Genomic DNA, 11,859 nt, shown 5'->3' with positions numbered 1-11,859 from the left:
CCAATGTTGGACAAAGCCTGTATCAAAACAATTTAATAACTGATTCCAAAAACATTTAACCAAGATAAAACAGCGTAATAATTGCAAACTAATCTTACTCAAAAATAACACTGAATTTACACGAACAAGAATATTAGCACAGGGACGCTACGCTGCATGAAATTCAAATTAATGCTGGCCACGACAAAAACAAATAGAAGTACCTACAAATCATCAGCTGGTTCGTGCCGACTCACACGAACCGACATCGACAGATGATTTGTACGTCGTTCCGAATATAAGCAAGCGTCGCGTCGTCGTGCTTTGTTCAGACTACCCTCGTAAAGAGTATACTAATAGATTAGAATCCAAAGCTACAGAGCAATTTATAAAAAAAACAACTATTTTACTTTGCTTGAACTTTGACATTGACATTGACTGACAACCTCCTTCAATTTTCAAAAGTCAAGTCAAAACTTGATTGTTCATTCATGATTGGCGTTTGGCGGTACCGGTGATAGCAGGCACGTTTTATTAAATAATTAACAATTTCTCAGTATTATATTTTGTGAAATATACTTATATCTATCTATCCATACACGATGCCAAGAACAAGAAACAAAGTAATTAAAACAGTGTACAAAGATGACAATGAAAGTGGACAAGAGGAAGATGGACACGATTTCAGTGATTCAGGCTCCGAAGCGGAGATACCTGACTACCCAAGCTCAGACGAGGAAGAAGAGTGTGGGGTATCCTCAGACGAAGACTTCAAGAGTACAAAAAACAACAAGAAATCGAGTCGTCCTTCAACTGTCAAGAAAGTAAACAGAACGAATTTTACAAAATCTTTTATGACCAAAATAAATAAACAAATGGACAGTGAGGAAAGCTCGGATATAGCGCCAGTGTTGTTTTCTGTCAAAAATTTAACAGACGCCGATAAGCTCTTACCTTCCATTTTAAATCTTTCTGAAAGTGGTATGTTTTTCATTAAAATTATAACTGTTTATTGTTTTCTTCTTGCAAACTATACTGCATTGCTTATTTATGTTGTTTCAAAGAAGTAATTGAATTATTTTGAAGCCTGATTTTATTTATCACCACAAAGTTTTCAATAATAGTTTTATATCAGTAATAGTCCTTAATTAATTAAACACACATCAGTTTAAATGTTCCTCGAAGCCAATGTATAAGTCCCACAGGAGACATTGTTACATCTGTTACTTTCCCCCACATTCTAGCCTTCGGGCTTGACTGGCTGCGGCCCCATTAGGAAGGAGGAACATACAATAATCTCTCATTAGAAAGAGATACAATAAAGTCTATATAATTGGTAACTGAAATGCACACTTGTTGAATATGAAAAAATATAAAGATATACAAAAGCATATTTGCCCTATAAGTTAAGTTTAACTTATAGGAAAGATGCTTCTGTATATCTTTATATTTTTATCATACTAATTAATAGTCAATATTCATTTATTTTATAAATTTTATTAATTTATAAAAAAAACTAACTACTTTGCTAAACTTTGACAATTCTTTCTAATAGTCAATATTCATTTATTTCAATTATGCTTAGTTTACAAGCACTTTTAAAACATCAGGTATTAATATTATAAGATAATGGTGATAATAATTTGTCGAAAACTTGAAATTAAAGTTACGAGGGTTCTAAAGCACCGTGGTCCGAGAAGAGCCCACAACAAACTCAGCCAGGTTTTTTGTGTAGTTTTTTTTTTTTTTTATTCTTTACAAGATAACCCTTGTCTACAATCTCACTTGATGGTAAGTGATGATGCAGTCTAAGATGGAAGCGGGGTAACTTGTTAGGAGGAGGATCACCACACCCCTTTTCGGTTTCAACACAACATCGTACCGGAACGCTAAATCGCTTGGCGGTACGCCTTTGTCGGTAGGGTGGTAACTAACCACGGTCGAAGCCTCCCACCAGCCAGACCTGAACCAATTAAGAAAATCTCAATCGGCCCAGCCGGAGATCGAACCCAGGACCTCCGTTTTGTAAATCAACCTCGCATACCACTGCGCCATGGAGGTGGTTTGTATGTATGTTTGTTTTTTATACTTTGTATGTGTAAGTGTGTATGTTTATTATTCCTTCATGCATTAACTACTAAAATAATGTGGCTGAAATTTAAAATGGAGATAAATTTGTCTGGTGGAAGGTATTGGCAACAGCTATTTATCACTTTACCAGCAAAGATGTATCACCAAGGGACCTAGAGGTTCTGCATGATGCTGCATAGACCATCAAAGTTATAGTTAGAATAAACTTGCACCTCTTCCAAGTATAATACATTAAAATCCACCATAGATTGCACCATAGGTGCATTTTTATGTGTTATTTTTATAACCCCTCTATAATTTTTGTTAGTTTTATTCAATGTACAGACACTAACTTCAACTCTTAAATAGCAAATGTGTGCTACTCCATTTGCATGAAATTCTATTTTTTTTAATGAATGCTGTCCGATGCTGTGCTGTCCGACCGACACTAACAGTGTAATCAGACAGAATTTATAACTAAGACTATTGTTATATATTAAATATAACTAAGATAACTGTTACATGTTATACATAACTAAGAGTACTGTTGGACAGTTTAAAACATTAGGCATAGGCTTCAAAATTTGCATAGTCTTTCTTACATTGAGACAGTGATGTGTACAAGCATCAATTATGTAGCTATTCAAATGGTACCAAAAAGCAAATTTCTTCTCCAGGGTTCATTTTAACAGGTTCGTAAGTAGTGATTTTCGCATCTATGATGCCTGTTGAGGTTAGAAAAAAGAAATTAAACTAACTACTAATTATAAAGGAGGGTAGGGTAAGAGGGTGAAAAGAACTTCAATAAAAAATAGTGTTGTCTGGTCTCTATTAGTAATAATTTGATGATTTTCTGAGATTTCTTCTAAGATTGTATGAAATTTTACAATATCTGTGACATTGAAAAAGGGACGCAAGATGCCTGCCTTTGATAGATACCAACCTGAATTTCAATGGCAACAGAGCTCTCTACATTGCAGTCCCCAAAGTGGGGCCTTCAAATAAAATTGTCGCAGCACTAATATTATACTGCTGTTTTATGAAACATTCTGAGAGTCAATAAACTAAAAAATTTAACAAAATAGGTATTACAACTTTTACTAAACCTTATATTCTACTACTACATTCACTAATTTCTTTAAACATGTCTTGTTTATTAAAATTGTACCTTTCCAGATAGCAGTGATGATGAGACTCCTGTTACAACTACAAAGAAACCGCTACCAAATTTTGTGCCAGAATCAAAGTCTGTTGATTCAGAAACTGAGACAGAATCAAAAAATGAGTATAAAGATGTAAGTTTAATAACTTTTATTCAAATAAGTATATTTAGAACGATACTTAAAATTTACTGAATAGTTTCTTCAAATTTTCCATTTTAAAGCATTAAATAAAGTTCTTCTTTTTCTTCTTGATGTCGTGGCTCTGCAGATCTTCTTGAGGTCCCTGTATCACATTGACCGTTACTGATCTATTGTGATTGCTACTGACTGTATTAATATAAGTGAGTTGGTACAAAATACAAATTAAGAGATTAAACTTTCTTTGATTTGAAGTCCTTGTAAAGTATGCTTATTTGAGATAAGCAAATTCATCTATGTGGTTAACAAATCTACACTAATATTATAAACAGCTATAGTTTGTGAGTTTGTGTATTACAAGATTGTAGGGGTCATCTCTGGATCTACTAATCCAATTTTGAAAATTCTTTTTCCAATAGAACGCCACATTATGTGTGAGTGCCATAAGCTATATTTTATCACCAACCAACCAACCAACCATAAAATTCACCAACTTCAATATTGTAATGTATCTCATTACGCACATGTGGCGTAATGAGATACATTACAATATATAAAGTAAAATGCACATGTGCCGTAAATGTAAAGTATAAGTGTGTTTCCTCGCAAATGTGTTATAAAACGTCGTATGTGCATACGTGCGCTTTGACAATTACAGCCTCCGCTTCCTTACTATAGCTCTCGCCTTTGTCTCGAGCTGCAATATCGCCTCGGCTGTAATTTTCAACTTACCGCACTTATATCATAATGTACTATTCTGAGTTTAAATCCTTCAAATATCTAAAATTTTAATGTACTAAATAGTTTTCTTCTATACTTTCATAATATTACAGGTGTGGTCAAATATTATTCAAGATGAGAGTGAAGAAGTTGCCAAAAGAACTTTCTTGGAACTGGAACAGGCCAAAAGTAAAATGGAAGAAACAAAAATATCCATTCAGAATTATAGTGTCAAAATGAATGCACATTCTGATTGTGATGTAAAAGATTTGTTGGCTCTTGGAGAGGAGGAAATACCACAACCAAGTTCTTCAAACACTTGTAAGAAAAGAAAACCAAAAATTGTTAATGATGATAGTGAATCAGAAATGGAAGATTGGGAAGAAGTGAAAGGTATAGTTTTAAGCAAAATTAAAATTAACATTTTTTCATTGACATTAGAATAGTTTACTTGTGTTGCATTATTCAAGAAATTAAAGTTAATAGTTTATTCTTCCAAATAAGTATGTTTAATATTTTTTGTGTTATTATTTGCTGAGGTCTATAAACACCTAATATGGTTGAGAATCAAGATCCTGTTGATCTTATTAGTAAATCATATTATTATCACATTACAATTGAAGATTTTTAGTGCAATTACTTTACCATACAATAAATAAATTAATATTTTATAGAATACATATAATTTAGTCATGGTTATTGGTATTTTATTTTGTCAGAGGCTAAAGGTATACCACAACAAGGACTACAACTCATAGTTGACGTTCCCAATGCTGTTTGTAGAAAAACTAAAAAATTAGATGTTGAGATGATGATGAAAAGAAAAATCAACAGGGTGAAAAAAGAATATCAAGTGTACATGCATAAAGTTCATGTCTTATGTTGGCTAGCTCACGGAAATTACATAAGTAGAGTTTTGAATGATCAAACTATTATGGCAGCTGCATTATCTTTAGTTCCATCTAAAGAATGTTATCCTGGAGAAAGAGTGGATATGAAGTATGTTGAACAAATAACCACTTGGTATAAAGACAAAGTGACATTAAAACAGGATAAACATGAAAATAAGTTCAGACCAAAAGCATTACCTTTAAAAGAAATTTTACAACAACAGATAAAAAGCAGAATTTTCACTACAAAAAAGTATATAGTGTTTGTGTTTGTATCCATGTTAAGGAGCCTTGGTTTGCAGTGCAGAGTTATGTTTAATTTTGTTACTGTGCCAATTAAACCTCTTAGTTCTGAATTATGTTCATTATCTACCAAAACGAACGATACTAAAAATGAAATTAAAAAAGAAAATAAGCAGACGGAAAAAACAAAGAAGGCACCTTCCAGCAGATCAATAAAAGAAAGCAAAGAAAAAATAGCGCAACTAGATGGCAATTGGGATATGAGTTGTTCCAGTGATAGTGATAACATTATGCAGGTAGATGGCAGTGATGATAAACTGATAAATAATAGAAGACAAAAAAATACACAAAATTTAAAAAAACACACGAGTAGTGATACAAATATAGATCTGGGTAGTGTTTCACCACCAAAAAGAGCAAGACGGGATTGTACTACTCGCAAAGAACCAGAAAAAATTAATGATAACACTAATAAAACTGATAGCAATAAGCAAAGTAAAGTTGAAGCAGGTAAATCTCGAAAATCGTTGTCATTAAATCGCCTTGAAACTAAAGGTAATGTTATTCAGTCTGAATTAAAAGATAAGGCAACTAGCAAAAGTGTTGAAAATCTTGTAGAACAAGTTAAAATACCGCGAAGAACCAGAAGCAGCAAACCTTCAGCCAATGCGACTTTACCTAAACCAGAAATTCCAGTAAAAGAAAACAAAAATAGATCTGTGTTAAAGAAGGAGTCTGAAAAAGTACCTAAAATAATAGTAACAAATGAAAATGATAGTGTTGCTAGCAAATATTTTGAAAATGATGACTTGACTTCTAGTAAAACATCAATAAGCAGAAAACGTTCTAAAACATCAGAACCGATTGAATCTCGAAGCCAAAAAGAAAATGAAACCAAAAAACGAGTACGGGCAAAAAGTGCGCAAAATAACACTGAGAACAAATATTTTACTAGTAATATTGAAAAACCAGGAGCAAAAACTAGAAGTAATAAAAGGCAGGTCGAAGATCCATCCGAAGATAGCAAAAGGATTAGTCATAAAGATTTACAAAAACCAGCAAAACAGAAAAATGATGTTAAAAAAGACCTTATAAATATTATTAAAGGGAGAGTTAAGGAAGCAAAAGCTGATGCCAAAAAGTTATTGGTAAAAGGTTAGTAATTTATATACCTATTTATAATATGTTCAATAAAAATACAATAAAGCAATAATGTAATAGAATATTGTTTCGTTTATTTCAGAGAAAATAAAAAAGGAATCTGATGAAGATAGTGATTATTTGCCAGTACTGTCGCCAAAAGATAAAATGTCAGAGAGCGATGACGATTTTAAACCCAGTAAAATTAGTCCAAAATCAAGAATTAAAACTGTTAAAAAAGTGGATCGCCGTGTTTTGTCAACAGATGACGAATCACAGAACAATCTTAATAAAATTGATGTCTGGTGTGAAGTATATATAGAAGAACTGGAAGAATGGATAGCTGTAGATGTCATTAAAGGCAGCGTGCATTGCATCAATGAAATTTATGTAAGCACACATGCATTGAATTGCATATTTGATTTTGATGAACAATATTTTACCTTCATTTAAGAATTTTATCTCTTAATGAAGGTAAAATATATATTTCTTAATTGATTGTGACAGAATAATAATAATATTTTAGCTCAGTGTGTCAACTACCAGCTCAATATGAGTCAACTACCCTAGTTGCCTCATATTAAATTTAATATACTAATTTCGTGTAGTACATGGAATAAGGGTCTGAAATATATCAATTAATAAAAGTAAAGGATTTCATAGAAAACTTAATTTAAAAAATTTGTATTTTTGTAATAAAAAAAAATTCCAAAACGCCGTCGTCCATTTTGTGACGTCACGATGTTACTTGATGTCACTAAAAGGAACAAACGTCAAACTAATAATTTTGTCAGTTTGGTTAAGTTTTAGCTTTCATATGACGTCATGAAACAGTTAAAATATAGACTGTCATGGCCGACAGCGTTTTGACTCGTATTGTTAAAAACTATTTAAAAATAAAAATGTTCATGTATTCATTTAAAAAAAAAAATTCAATCTATTAGAACGCTAATGAACAATTTAAGACACTTTTAAAAAACGTGTCAATGTATTGTTGGTTTAACGTATTCTTGTATTATTTATTTGAATTTGAATTCAATTGAATATTTAGAATATATAGATATTAATATTTATTTATCTGTAGGGTCGTGCTACTCATCCAGTGAACTATGCCGTTGGCTGGGATAACAATAATTACTTAAAAGATCTGACTCGAAAATATGTGCCGCACTGGAATACTGTCACTCGTAAACAACGCGTAGAACCTCTTTGGTGGGATGACGCCATTAAACCGTGGCTGGGACCAAAAACTGCAAGAGATAGAGAGGAAGATGAGCGTTTAGACAGAATGCAGCTTGAAGCTCCTTTGCCTAAAGTTATAGGAGAGTTAGTATTGGTTTTTTTTTCACATGTTTATCTAAGGGTGAATATTTTGTTGGAGGTCTATCTAATTTTATACGTATGTCCTATGAACGTTCCTTCGTCAACATTACAATATTTTAGAGCCAGTTTACATTGTCAGACCGTGATCAGGGAGTTTCAAACGGAGTTCTAAACATTGGGCGTATACCTACTCTATTTTTGTATGTCATCACTAGAAATACAACTAATATTGTATTTTTTTAACATATTAGGAACTTCCATATTTTAAAGAATTAAATATCACATGTTTCAAACGGGGAAGGAAACCATACCAGAGAATTTTCTTAATTATCTACTTATGTGAAGTCTGCCAATCCGTTTTGGGCCAGCGTGGTGGACTATTAGCCTAACCTCTGTCATAAAGGGGAATGTGAACTGAATATGGGTTGATAATGATGAGGAACTTCCCCAAGTTTATCTTAATTATATCACCATACTCTACAGTCCTACTCGATGTGTACAATTTACCAACAATCAAATTAAAAATGAAGGTAGACATGTAATCTCATATCGTACTTATTTTAAATTATATATTCTTTGTTAATAAAATATTATTCAAATTATATGAACTATATCTTATTGTTCTAAGCTTATTAATCGAATTTATTTGTATGAATTTAAGAACTAGTTAATTATAATAACTATTAGGTGTGAAATGCTGACGATTTTTAATTTGTAAACATATAATGTATGTATACTAAATCGATCGTTTAAGGCTGTACTATAGCTTAGAACGGTATTTTGTAGTGATTTATGCGTTCGTTATGTATTTATGATAATATAACTCTTCATTGTACTTAGATACAAAAACCACCCGCTGTACGCGTTAAAGCGCCACTTGCTCAAGTTCGAAGCGATCTACCCGCCCGACGCGCCCACGCTCGGCTTCGTGCGCGGCGAGGCGGTGTACGCGCGCGGCTGCGTGTACGTTTGCCGCTCGCGCGACACGTGGCTCAAGGAAGCCAAGGTGGTCAAACTTGGTGAAGAACCCTACAAAGTGGTCAAAGCACGTCCCAAGTGGGATAAGGTAAGTTTTATAATTATATTCGTATGTTTACTAGCTTCTGCCTGCGGCTGCGTTAATGTTTTGATGATCTCATCATCATTGTTAATAGCTTTTTTTTTTATTCTTTCCAAGTTAGCCCTTGACTACAATCTCACCTGATGGTAAGTGATGTACAATCTAAAGTGGAAGCGGGCTTACTTGTTAGGAGGAGGATGAAACCCCACACTCTTTTCGGTTTCTACACGACATCGTACCGGAACGCTAAATCGCTTGGCGGTAGTAACTAGCCACGGCCGACGCCTCCCACCAGCCACACTTAGACCAATTAAGAAAACCTCAATCGGCCCAGCTGGGGATCGAACCTAAAACCTCCGTCTTGTAAATCCACCGCACATACCACTGCACCACGGCGGCCGTCAGCTTATTTTAGTGGCCCACTTTAGGGCCAGGGTCTTTGGCTAAGTTATACATCATTGTCTTTATAATAGTCTGGTTAATATCGGATTCTTTTAGATCATTTTTTTTCTTCTCCTAAAACTATGGTTGAAGTGTCATTCGACTCGGTTTTAAAAAAAAAAATGAAGGGCCGCTCTCAAAAATTGCACACCGAGATACATAATAACCCTGCAGGAGACATCGCAGTCAAATACCATGTCATTGATTAATGATAAAATTGAAAATTTTGAAAAAGTCATAAAATACAAAATATAAAAAAAATAAACTAAATTGTTTGGTCCATTCGGAAGCCACAGACAGACAGACACGTCAAACTTATAACACCCCTCTTTTTGCGTCGGGGGTTAAAAAAGAAAATATGCATCTATTTAAATATCATTTAATTTGGGATTCCAGCTTTCCAACAAACTAATAACGGATAAACCACTGGAGGTGTTTGGGCCGTGGCAAGTCCAGGACTACGAGCCACCGGTAGCGGAGAACGGCATAGTGCCACGAAATGCGTATGGCAACGTGGAGCTGTTCAAGGACTGCATGTTACCTAAAGGAACTGTTCATTTGAAATGTAAGTATGAAAAATGTATGTATTTATTAATGAAGATAATACTTAAATAGGCTAAACTTATTATAAAAATAAAATATAAGGAAATATAACTACAACTACAAAATTAAAATAAATTAAAATTAAAACTAATACCTAGAAATATTTATCATAATTTGCCGCCCTTGGTAGGGTGCCCATCACGCAGGCAGCATTCCCGCGCTGAATTGCGATTGAAATTCTTTGCGCGAGAAAGCTGCCTGCCCGAGGGTCGCCTGTTGCCTCTCTGAGGCGTTTGCTGAGCTCCTTGTGGAGAGTCTGAGTGCTCCTGCCCCATGGGCCTAGTGTTGGTTATTTAAATCAAAATTTCAATGTTTTTTTTTTCTAAAGGAGATGGTCCATTTCAGGTCCACTCTTGTACCCCGTATCATTAAAATTAAAAAAATACAGGGTATTTGTTAAAATATAAATAAGTGAATAAATGTGACTAACTAAAATGAAATAAATAAAATTAAAATCCAAGTTTTTGAGTTGTATCAAGATGGCGCCCATAAAGCAACTATGACATGACATTTGACAGCAAACGTCAAAACAACTATTACGTTGAAAACGTCATCAATCCGCCATTGTTACTCATATTAATGTTGCATTTCTTGGGAGATAATGAATATTATTTCGAAAGAATTAAAGAAATTTCGTAGATAATTTCCACCAGGATACAATGACTGATCCTGGGCTCCATACAATTTTGGACCATCTCCTTTGTTATTATATCATCATCATCAACAACACAATTTCCCATGCAACACAAACACAAACTACACAGCGTCTTCGCCGGCGAAGACGCGGTCCCCGATCTGATGTCACCCGAATTTGGGCTTTTTGACTCACGATTTTGGGGTCACCCAGACTGATACACTCAGGCCAAGACATCCTTCCAGAACGGCCCTCTAAGTCTAGGTCCGAGTCTCAGAGGAGACGCCCTTAGAGAGCCGTTCCGCCCATCTGCTTCTGCCTTCATCATCATTCTTCTTCTGCCTTCGGGACACATCAGGTGATGCTTCGGTGCTCGCCCAAACTCTCCGGTGACGCCGCTGAGGTACCATTAAGGAGCCTACGGCACTTTCACAATCATGAAAAGTAAAGGGAACTACGCAGGTGAAACCGCGTGGAGTCGGCTAGTTAAGGAAAGTTAAAGAAAGAAAGAAAATTCACTTTATTGTACACCACAAAGTACATAAAAAAAAATTACAAAATACACAATGTGACCTTATCGCCAACAAGCGATCTCGGGCAACCTAATGAAGAAACTAATATTATTAAGAAATTATAAATTGTACATAAAGTATTGTTAACTATAAGTTAACATTATTATATGTACAAGTTTAAGCTATTCCTATAGAGCTGTTTAACAACTATAAAATTCGTTTATCATTGTTGATAATTATTGTTATGCTACTATTCAATATATAAATTGTTATTTCAGTTCCGGGCTTGAACCGTGTAGCAAAGAAGTTGAACATAGACTGCGCTCCAGCCATGACCGGATTCGAATTCAACGGGGGCTGGTCCCATCCTGTCTACGAAGGATTTGTTGTATGCAAGGAGTATGAAGAAATTATCACAGAGGCGTGGATAAAGGTAGTTCATAATTCTTAGCTCGCCAACCTGCACTGAGGCAGTGTGGTGGTCTAAGCACCAAGTCTCTTTTAGGAAAGATGCTTGTCTTGCCATTACAAATAGCCTAATAATGATGAATGACAATAACTTTTTATAGATTCTTAGGGTTAAGTACTTTAAAAGAAAAAACTGGTCCCTTTCTTTACCATTTTTGGCTTCTCTCTCACTATCTGACAGTCAAAAGCTAGTGCTACGATTAGGTCTTGTCACATCAAGGCTTTTCTGCTTAAAATTAGTGTATGTAAAGGTTGAAATTAGCCAAATACTAGTACTCAATGCTTGTTGCATGAAAAACTCAATTTCCCAAGTCAACACAGTCAAAAGATAAATTTTATGCCACATATTTTAACAATCACAGAGCCATCAAAACTTATTGGATGCTTCTTATTACCCTGAAACCATATTTGTTAAGAACAAGTCTATATTTAATCTAACTTGCAAAGAAGTTAAGAAAAAGCATGAAATACTTTA

The 11,859-nt window shown here is 34.3% G+C and overlaps 1 protein-coding gene across 1 annotated transcript in view; it reads left to right on the top strand.

The window, feature by feature from the left end:
* The first annotated feature begins 453 nt into the window (after window positions 1-453).
* LOC112052457 (DNA repair protein complementing XP-C cells homolog) overlaps window positions 454-11,859 on the top strand; it is a 14,906-nt gene continuing 3,500 nt past the window's right edge. Inside the window, exons 1-9 of the mRNA XM_024091542.2 lie at window positions 454-960; window positions 3,226-3,344; window positions 4,184-4,463; window positions 4,790-6,358; window positions 6,447-6,733; window positions 7,428-7,669; window positions 8,507-8,732; window positions 9,564-9,732; window positions 11,195-11,349. Coding sequence (XP_023947310.2) covers window positions 582-960; window positions 3,226-3,344; window positions 4,184-4,463; window positions 4,790-6,358; window positions 6,447-6,733; window positions 7,428-7,669; window positions 8,507-8,732; window positions 9,564-9,732; window positions 11,195-11,349 — 3,426 coding nt within the window. The 5' untranslated portion in view covers window positions 454-581. The remainder of the gene's footprint in view (window positions 961-3,225; window positions 3,345-4,183; window positions 4,464-4,789; window positions 6,359-6,446; window positions 6,734-7,427; window positions 7,670-8,506; window positions 8,733-9,563; window positions 9,733-11,194; window positions 11,350-11,859) is intronic.

Source organism: Bicyclus anynana, chromosome 6 (assembly GCF_947172395.1).
Source record: "Bicyclus anynana chromosome 6, ilBicAnyn1.1, whole genome shotgun sequence".
In the NCBI taxonomy this organism is placed as follows: domain Eukaryota; kingdom Metazoa; phylum Arthropoda; class Insecta; order Lepidoptera; family Nymphalidae; genus Bicyclus; species Bicyclus anynana.
The sequence above is the reverse complement of the archived record's forward strand: the minus strand, read 5'-3'. Positions and strand labels throughout refer to the sequence as shown.